Raw genomic sequence first — 10,214 nt, forward strand, 5'->3', positions numbered from 1 at the left:
TTAAAGTCTCTCACTTGCATTCCGAAAAGAAATAGCTGAACCAAGTCTTCCGACACGCCTCTACCTCCTTGAACGCCTCCTGAACAACAATAAAAACAACAACAACAGCATCAACATCAAACTCAATCATCTCTGCGAGTAGCCGTCTAAAGACATCAACATCCCGTCTGCAAGGCCCAGTCCTAGGAGGTTCTGAACGGGTGTTGCCGGCTCTGACCTGGACCTCTACCACCGAGATTCGGGCCCTGCTGGACGGTCTGCTGGACGAGCGGATTCCTCTCTCAGACCTACAGTAAGAGCTCAAGTCTGCACCCACTAACCGAGGGGATGGCACCCGCGGGATGTAGACCGGGATCTGATCAGCGGAGGAATCCGACACCTCAGGGACCAGACCAGGAAAACATCCACTGTATGAACATCAAGTTTTTCACAGCAATAATCAAGGGGGGAGGGGGGGGGGAACCAGTGTGGCACGAACACACAACCTCTCTCCTCTACGCCGACAGCATGTTCATGACCCAACGCGGTCTCGAGAGTAGACCAGGAAATTGCAGAACTATCGAGAATTTTGCTGAATCGACGCGGAAGCCAAGAAGTGATAATGAAAGTGTGGATAAGGGGAATTTGGAGAAAAGAGAAGGAGTGGTTAGAACAGGTAGAGGAGGCAGCTCGGGAGGATGTCGCTGCCCTCGGTTCCTTCGTCAAGACTCCCGGCTGTGCAACGAGTGAAAGCGCAGCGGCAGACACGATGAATGTGGCAGAGGAAACGGAGCTCGCCTGCAGGACTTTGGATTTGTACGCCGACCACTTCAAATGGGCGCGGGAGGATCTCGCGGGCTTCCCGCTGGATGCGGGAGGAGCGCCGGAAGGCCTCGGTTCCTCGACGGCCGACGGCGTGGGGTCGACTCTTTTGAATTGGGGTCGCGCCGACGCGCGAGAGCGCAGCGTGACAGTGCAGCGTGACAGTGGGCGTCGCGGAACACATTTTCAGGACCGCTTGCGGTTGCAGCGATGAAGACCCCCAGGAGGACGTAGATGCCGAGGGGAGGGTGGATTGGGGTAAGTTGGCACTCAACCATCATATTGCTTTCTGTTTTTCTACCAACGTCTTTTAACGTTTACATGACGTGTCCGGGGGTCAAAGGAACGCTCTCAGAGCCTCGATGTCATGGCTGCACGGGGGGGGGGGGGGCTGAGAGAACGTTCTCCAGGTGCTTTCTGCTTTCTCTTCGGTACTTTCCACTCAAGGACACCTGCGCAAGATGGCAGATTTGTTTAGGGAAATGACATTTGGAGGTTAAGGTGACTCACACCCAGGCTGACTGTTGCGGGAAAAGAGGGCGTGTGCTTTTCAACGCCGTCCGTTTAGGAACGTCAGACGGTGTCAGACGGTGTCAGACGGTGTCAGGCGGTGTCAGGCGGTGTCAGACGGTGTCAGACGGTGTCAGGCGGTGTCAGACGGTGTCAGACGGTGTCAGACGGTGTCAGGCGGTGTCAGACGGTGTCAGACGGTGTCAGACGGTGTCAGGCGGTGTCAGACGGTGTCATGCAATGACAATTGGACAATTGGAGCTTGAGCTGGGATCCCATTGGACGATTCAGATGGAGGAAGTAAACGTGCACCCGAGGGTTCCTGGGAAACCTGCTTTCAGTGCACACACAGAGCAGAGAAGAACAATGTCTTGCCTGAATAATGTCTGGCTTATGGCGTAATATTACCTTATTAAAAGGCGGAGCGCTCGCTGCCTTCATGCACATGGGTGTTACCTTTTGTCACGTCTGTCAACAGTTGTTATTTTATTTTTGTGGTGCATTGATTCAGATCATGCTGACCACCAGTTTTTGCTTTTGATCGATTTCTATTTTGTTTTATTTAGTTTGCTCGCTCATCTCGTGTGTTTCTTGCGTAATCTGTAAAGCACGTTGGGTTGTCACTGCGTATGAAATGTGCTGAATGAATAAGGTTGTCTCTCCTTTCTTTGCCCATGTGCAGACTTTGTGTTTTTGTTCCAGAGAAAGAACGAAAGACTACGTACTCGGACTCGACTCCCATCATGAAGACTCAAACTCCACCATTTGCATTTCTCCCTCAAGGATGGAGCGCCATATTTGCCAATATGGACCGTGTGTTTGTGTGTCTGTGCAGGGGTCAACTGTCAAAAACGCGCAAATGTTTTTGACAGTTATCGCCAGGTGGACAAACAGGTATGAATGGTTGGATGCCACATACGAGGAACAGGTAGAGCCGGTACCGGGCGATTCCGTAGCCAAGACTCGTCGTTTACATGAACCGGTCACGGTGTGAATATTGATTACGTGTAGGGAGTCAATACTGTTTTTTAAAAGAGCATCTTTTCATTCTTGTAATATTTTGGAGCAGAAACAATACAAAGATGGCTGAAACAAGAGAAAACGTAAACATGTGTCTGCACTCAGTTTGGTGCAGAGCTCACACTCTTGTCTAAGGAAGAGGACCTTAGACCGAGAGGGAAATGAGGAGGGGAAGTGACATGAGAACAAAAATACTGGTGTTAGTAATAGATAACTGAGACTTACCTTTTGTATAATAACTGCTCCATGACTTTTGAGTCAGGTGCAGGCTGTCTTCACATACAATGGGAGGTTATTTTACGGACATGACGGTGGAATCAGGGGTCAACGAGAGAGGGGACAAGACAGTCCTGAGGAAGTCTGTGAATGGATTTTATATCAAGTCAAAGTAAATGACTGGAAGCCAGAGGATACAGGGACTTGGGAAAAGGAGGTGTGTGTGTGCACGTTCAACTCTGTACCCGTTTGTATAGAAACAAGCTGGTTTCTATACAAACAGGTCCTCCTCATCTATCCCCACCAAGGAGTCAAAGTGAAAGTAAAAGAGCATTGTGCGCACTGACTCCAGGTCACTCGGGCGCATCAGACGGTGTGTGCTGCGTTTGGAGAACACACACACACACACACACACACACACACACACAGCACCTGGGAGGTCGTTGCACTGGAGGGAGGATTAAAAAAAACCAGCTTCACAGCGGGAGTTCAGCGGACATGAGCATCATCCAGTGAGGCCGGGCAGGCAGGTAACTTCTCCCTCATCCGACTCCGCATGTTTATCCAAAAGAGTGCAAGCATGCTCAGGGAAAGATGTCGGGGGTTGCCAAATATTGTTGGCGCATTGTGTAGTAATTTTTAAGTTGTCTTTATGAATAATGCAGATTGAAAACTGTTTGATTAATGCGTTAATTTAGGTAATCGGCATTCAGAGATTTAAATAATCTTTTTGTCTTAAAAAAAAATTAATAATAATACGTATAATATGAATCCTTTAACTATGGCGCTTTGTGTTTGCGCTTCTAAACCTCCCAGTGGAGTAAAGTCCGATACGCATGTGCAAAGTGGCTCTACTGGGGCATGAGTGAACGAGAGGGGGGTTGGCAGTGGCAGTTGGTGAAAGCAGGGAATTTAGGGGGACTTCCGTTGAATGAAAAGAAAGCAATATACTACGGGCATGCTGTGACAGAGCATGCCCGGTGATGCATTTAAAGTTCCTCATAGCTATTGTTGTGCCTGTTATCACGTTGGCACTGCTATCGTTTTTTTTTTTTTTTTTTTTTAAAACGACTAAAATGGCACCTGGTGTATTATCGCCATCTTTAAGACACTTGGATACGATGTGACAATCTGCAACGTGGTCGAGATTCATTTATTGGTTGTCTGTGTGTCTGGCAGGAATTCTAACCACAACCTGCTGCCACAATATATCCAGAGAGGTCATCAAACAACATACCTGCCATTGTATGTGTCAGTCTGGCTCTGCCATCTGGATCCTAAGGCTATAGCTCATCTGAAAAGTTGTATTTTATTCAAAAGTGAATATGCAATATGCATTCATAAGTGGAGCCTAGAGGGGCCCCGAGTTTGATGGTCCGACCAGAGAAGGCGACCCAGTGGAAAGTGATGGAGGGCACTAAACCTGTCCGACAGGTTAAGTGACCCCAAAAACAGAGAGAAAGGTCCAGGTGCTCCTTCTGCTTGTTTAACCGCTCAAACGCCACCTGACGTGCATCAGATCAGAAGACCCTTTTTCTGGCTCTGATCCCCAAAATGCCAATTATAGGAAACTCCCAACGTCCTTTGTGTGCTTTCAGGCAGCAGTCGCCGTTGTTTTGACCTACAACCCTTCTGATCCGGGTCATCAGAAGATTTACTAATTTATTGCGTCCGAATCAGCCCAACGAGTCACCGAGATAAGCGTTTTAAACGGCTCGTCGGTGCCAGCAGCGTTTCGTGTCTCGCCTCCTGTCCAAAGTGTCAAAGTTCATTCAGTTTGGTAATTATTTGAAATATTTGTACAGTAGCTGTCTCGGGACATCTTCACTTCGGGGGCTTCAAACAGTCACAACGCTGGCCCTATGTTTCATTTCTAAAGTCGTGCACCGTGTTGGCTTGGCCATAGATCAACTGAAGGAGAGGAAGAAGGGAAGGAAATACTTCAACAGTACATTTTTGCATTGTTAAGCTTGCGGATACGATAACGGTGATCTATGTGTCTATCTGTGTGTGTGTAGTGTGACGAGTCCGGGCCAGCCTCTCAGACATTCCTACATGTTACACATAGTTTTATGCAATGTCAACAACTCTTAGATGATTATCAATTGATATTATGAGAGGTATTATAAATAAGAGTATCACTATTATTTAAACAAACAAACAAATCCATTCATAAGAATCCTGGGTCTGTGTTCATCAAATTTAAACTTCAAGAGAAACAATAAAACTAAATAAATACAAGAAACACACAGACACACACACATCAAAATATAGAGAAGAAAACAACATCCACCTGAACAACAGATGGGACCGTTTGCTTCTAGAATTACTTTCATAAATATTCCATTTCACCTGGACTTTTATTATTATTATTATTATAGAGACAGACCCAATGAGGTTTTGGGACTGTTTTGAAATTCTTTTTTGTAATTTGAAGCTCTTTCTTTTGCTGCCCGGCAAATAGTTTGTGATTCAGAGCATTACGTTTATCTCTATTTGCTTCTCATCCTTTGTGTATTTTAGGAGAGACGGCAGCATTGGGTTAAGACTGAGATTTAGAAATGAGGAAATTGTGACACTTAAAGTGGAAACATTTAACAAACGAAGCGTTTGACGTGCCGACTCCTCACCGGATGATGTCCGCGAGGAGCCAATCGGTGCACACGGATCAAGAGGCCGCCGTCAGTTTAACACGGCGTCAATATCCTCATTTAATTTGATGTGTTTCGTGTGTTTTGTCAGGCGTAAAGATGCAGGAATTGGCTCAGGACCCGTTCATCTGTCCTGACTTGGGAGATCTACCAGGTTAGTATTGTTTGAATGTCTAGACTGGAGACGGGTTGACCGGTTCAACGTGGATCAACGCGCTGATGACACGGAAAAGCTACCGCCTTCACCCCATTTCATCCAAAATATGAAGCAGACCGTGTTTATCCCAATAATGTAAATAAAAAATAAAAAAATGATATACTGAGGGAGCATTAAAGGAAATATAGTGAGTTTAACGTTATTTATTACGCGAGGACCACCACCAGGATACTGTTGCATTACCTGCAGCGATGGAGAACTTCATTATTAAAAATAATGTAACATAACCAGATTAAGGAAAGCCACAGGGGCCCTTAAAAAGCTGGTCTAGGATCTGGGCTGGTTGGTTAAATGGGAACGAGTTATTTAAACATTACTGGCATTTAATATCTTGATTGTATTAGCCTACAGTACTAATAGGAGGATATTAAAGAAACATTGAGTGGTAATGTTCTCTACCTCTGTAACCACATCCATCCCCTTGGTTCTTAGACTTCCATTGGGGGCTTTTTGGTGCTCCTCCTGGTCATTCGGACCTGGTTTAGGAGCCTAAACCCTCTGAATTGTTCAGCTTCAGTCCACAACAACTCAAAAACAGTATAATGGAGACATGCTGCAGCCCCAGAAACAGAATCGCAGGCCAAATGAATTGAATATATTGAACGAAAGACATGAAAGCAAAACTGCTGCAAATAAATAATGCTCATTATTTGTGTTTTTAGATGATTTATCTGAATACCTGAATGATGATTACCTGAGGAAGTTTGTGGGTGAGTTGCAACTGAACCCGTCCGTTCATTTGCAGTGTGCAGAATGTAATAACACACTTGAGGTTGGCTCACATGGCTCTCACGTGAACGCACATATTCAAGTACGACACACAAAGATGATGCGTTGTCTGATTCCCTCTACGCAGTCCCTAACCTGGACACAGATGTGCTCTTTGATGACACCTGGTTGACTTGTGAGGATGAACTCAGCACCTGCAGTAAGGAGATCTTCTTTTCATTTATTCTTAATTTTACAACTGATAACACAACGTGCAAGACCGGTGAGTAAAGGACAAATAATAAAAAACTTTTTTTATCAGATAATACAAAGTGTTAATCATAGAAAGTCACAGTCCATATGACATATAATTAATACATTTCCTTATTTGCTATAATAACAATGCCACGTGGCCATTTTTGCTTTTTTTGTTACCTTCAGCCAATGTGTAATAAATTCAACAGTTTTCTACATATTGGGTTTGAATGAGCTCGAATTAGAAACGTGAGACCTCAAACCGCCAATTATACCGAGGGTTCAGAAGCTGTTTCCACGGTGACGTTCGCAGTCACAGTTGCAGGTTTGACCGTCTGTCTGCCATGGAGACACGCTTCACTGCCCCTGTTTCTCAGTTCACTACTGAAATGCATGAGCGAAACAGCCCTTTCTGGTTACTGTTGTCTGTTAACTGCATCGCCGACTCTTTGACTTCCTCTTTCAAACACGTCAGGTGCTCTTCCAGCGCCGGACGAGCTGCCCGGCCCAGAGAGCCACCGGCCGGAACAGAAGGACGACGCAACGGGAGACACCAATAATGGGAGAAAAAGACCCAGAGGTAGAAGAACCAAACCCGCTGACCGTCGTCCGCTGATCCCTCCTTTGTCATAGAGAACCCTAACTTTAGGATATTGCTCCTCCCCAGTTCCCCGGTCACAGCGGTGCACTGATGAGAACACGCCATCAAGGTCAAAGAGACAGAGAGCAGCAGGTGACCTTCACAGACTGTTCGGTTTCTGTCTGTTATATTTATTTAAATATAACCTGCAAGATATCTTAAACTATACAAAGAAATAGCTACGATGCTAACATGATTATTAGAATATGTTCCTTTAGAAAGTGTTGGTTCTTCGTTGTAATGTTGGTTCTTCGACTCTTGCAGGTCGACCAAAAACCAAAGTGGCACAGGCCGAGTCGTCTGTCACTCACGGTAAGTGTCTTAAAGGAAAAGATAGATATTGTACAATTGTTTTACACACACAGTAATAACATCCATATACTCTTCCACTGTCTCTCATCCACGAAATACACAGAGCAAGGGCCTTATGTTCTTTTATTTTCTGAAATATTCCACATATTCTGGCAAAAAGAAGAAAGAAGGAAGGAATCCCATACATGCATACTCTTTTTAACTCATTAATAGTCCTTCAACTGCTTCTGCATACAGATTGAACGTCATACATTAGACTGCTATGAATAAAATGACGTTTCACGAGCAAGGCAAACCTCGTGAGGCTCGATTAGAAAGCTTTAGAGTGGTGGGTGAAAGGGATGTCGGTTGGCTGTGCTTGACTTGGTTCCTTCATGCCATTGGATTGCAGATCAAGAAACAGGAAGTTTGATTTTGACAGGTCGATAAATTAGAAGAAGAACTCTCACTTTGGTGCTTTTTTTAGAAATCCAATCTAGTTTTCAGGCCTTGGAACCTAAACCATCAGCTGGTTTCCTTTGTCCAATCCCTGTTTTTTCGATACGCTCAAGGTTAATGAAAGCTGTCGGGCAGAGAGAGATAAGGACGTTTTTTCTTTTGCAGGCGCTGACACAGAGTCAGAGACGAGTTCAGCAGAGACGGCGGGCCTCTCCACCACTCCACCAAGAGTCCTTCATCTCCATCCCTCCATTCAGTTTATCCCCATCCCAGATTCTCCGGCATATCAGGTTGTTCGGGCAGTGAGGCTCTCTCATCCCATCAGACTTCCATTCCCCAATACAGCTGCTACACCTACTTTCATATTAGGTGAGTAGAGTATACACATACATCCGTGCAATGCTGTCGCCCCATTGGATGGATATGGTGCTACATTTGAGTCAATTAAGCACGAGGCTTTAAAGACTTTGAATATGGTGTCTCTGTCTTTAATAACTTTATGTATTTAGTGATAACTTTATGTATTTAGTGGCCTGCGGAGTCTCTCAGGGCTCAGTTCTCGGCCCTCTGTTGTTTAAAGTCCCCGCTCCTTCCTACATAAGGATTGGAAGATGTCTAACTTTGGTGACTGCTCGTGGTTGTATAAAAAAAGAACAATGACACTCATAGTAATCGACACCAATCTGCCTATTGTTGGCATGCACAATTTGCTGGGATAAACCTCCCAAAAGATTTGAGATTTGTTGTAAAAAAATATAAAAATCAGTTTAGAAATGTTGATTATTTACATTTACGTTGTATTGTGCTAGTCTTTTACTAATACATGTATTCTGTGCACTATGTAAGGAACTTAGTACATGACATTGGTTAAACTAATGAACTTGCCTTGCCCCTTCATGTATGTATATGCATTGCACATATGCTATATCAACAGTATACACTCTAACACCTGTTTCTAATGTAGTTCCTGCTGCTTCGCCACCCTTCAAACAGCAGGAGCCACCCCTCTCCCCGAGTGAGTAAACAAGTCTTTACTCTATGGTGACCTCGTGACTCGGCCTTTGCCTTTATGTGCATGTATCTCCTTCTGGCGGCGTTATGTAGGTTATGGTTTCCACATGTACAGTTTTAGCTCTGCCTCTTGGGCAGCAACATGGAAACCGCTCTCTGCTAACTTCTGTATGTGTGAATGCAGGTTCTTAATAATGATCATGTGTTCGTAGTGAACGGAGCAGTAGCGCCAGTCCAAATGAGTTCCCCCCCACTGGGATCTCTGTCAGACACCGCCAGCAAAGCCACGTCTCCCCCTTGGGCTTTACCCCTCTCCCCCAACAGTGGTGAGAACCCGTTACTCTCTGATTTCTTTCTCCTTGTGTGTTGTATTGAGTCATTGCCACGTTACAAATACCTCGGCCCTTTGCATTACAGAGATTTCCACATGTAAGGAATCACCTCTTCCTCAGTCTCCCACTGTCCTTGATATTCCACGTACGTTACCACACACTTTTATTCCTCTCTTCTTCTTTGATGTAAAAACAAATTATTGTACAAATCCTGGAGAAGCAGGTTCAAAATTCAGTTTTGTTTCTTTTTCAGATGCTGTAAAGGACTACATTCAGGAAGCCAAAGCACACGTGAGTCAAACCTGCCAGGACATGGAGTCAGGCCTCAGTCTGACTGCTCATTACGTAGATGTGCAAGTGAGCCGGAGAGAGATTCTCCGCTCTGGAAAGAACACCAACAAATCCCTAGACAAGGAACTGGTCATTACGGGAGATACAGATCGGCAAAAAAGCTTATTGGGCCACGTGCAGGTAGGAGTTTCACTTCAAAATGATCAAGTATAGTTGAATAGTTTGAAGTATAAGAATTCTGATTTGTTTATTTGACGAGTCAAACAGGGCAAGAACATTGCTGAAACCACTGGCGGCAACCCGCCTGTACCTACAGTATATGTTTCTCTTTTTCCACTCAGATATTCGAAGGCTCAAATGGAAACAAACCCAAATGCTACATATTGTTACTCGGCAACGCTGGCATTGGAAAAACCACCATGATCAGAAAACTGTGTCTCGACTGGTCCAGAAACTGCATCCCACAGTTTGACTTTGTCTTCTTTTTACACGGCAAAGCGTTCTCTTTATCGGGAGCAGCCTACAGCCTTCAGACTCTCCTATTAAACCTCTCCTCTTTTGCCCCTCCCTGCATGGACCCAGAGGCAGTCTACGCTCAAATTCTCGCAGCCCCTAAGCGCGTGCTCATCATTTTCGATGGGTTTGACGAGTTGCGGGAGTATGAAATTCTTCTCCAGACTCAAGAAAAAGACTTGATAACGTTGTTGCAGAAAGACAGTAAAGCGCAGACCTTCACAGTAAGACAGTTGTATTCTGCCGTCCTTCAGAGGCTCCTCCTTCCAGGCTGCACTCTCCTGCTCTCCACTCGACCA

At 45.1% G+C, this 10,214-nt stretch overlaps 1 protein-coding gene across 1 annotated transcript in view; it reads left to right on the top strand.

Moving 5' to 3' along the window:
- Nucleotides 1-89: 89 nt before the first annotated feature.
- Nucleotides 90-10,214, top strand: part of ciita (class II, major histocompatibility complex, transactivator) — a gene marked incomplete at its 5' end in the record, with an annotated part of 15,099 nt that continues 4,974 nt past the window's right edge. Inside the window, 17 exon segments of the mRNA XM_034538988.1 lie at nucleotides 90-292; nucleotides 517-565; nucleotides 568-630; nucleotides 632-949; nucleotides 951-1,059; nucleotides 5,290-5,352; nucleotides 6,078-6,125; nucleotides 6,272-6,343; nucleotides 6,854-6,958; nucleotides 7,046-7,111; nucleotides 7,283-7,330; nucleotides 7,934-8,137; nucleotides 8,733-8,783; nucleotides 8,992-9,105; nucleotides 9,197-9,256; nucleotides 9,365-9,582; nucleotides 9,744-10,214. The exon segment at nucleotides 9,744-10,214 is cut by the window's right edge and continues 896 nt beyond it. Of these exon segments, the coding sequence (XP_034394879.1) occupies nucleotides 90-292; nucleotides 517-565; nucleotides 568-630; nucleotides 632-949; nucleotides 951-1,059; nucleotides 5,290-5,352; nucleotides 6,078-6,125; nucleotides 6,272-6,343; nucleotides 6,854-6,958; nucleotides 7,046-7,111; nucleotides 7,283-7,330; nucleotides 7,934-8,137; nucleotides 8,733-8,783; nucleotides 8,992-9,105; nucleotides 9,197-9,256; nucleotides 9,365-9,582; nucleotides 9,744-10,214 (2,262 nt within the window).

Source organism: Cyclopterus lumpus, chromosome 8 (assembly GCF_009769545.1).
Source record: "Cyclopterus lumpus isolate fCycLum1 chromosome 8, fCycLum1.pri, whole genome shotgun sequence".
Lineage (NCBI taxonomy): Eukaryota > Metazoa > Chordata > Actinopteri > Perciformes > Cyclopteridae > Cyclopterus > Cyclopterus lumpus.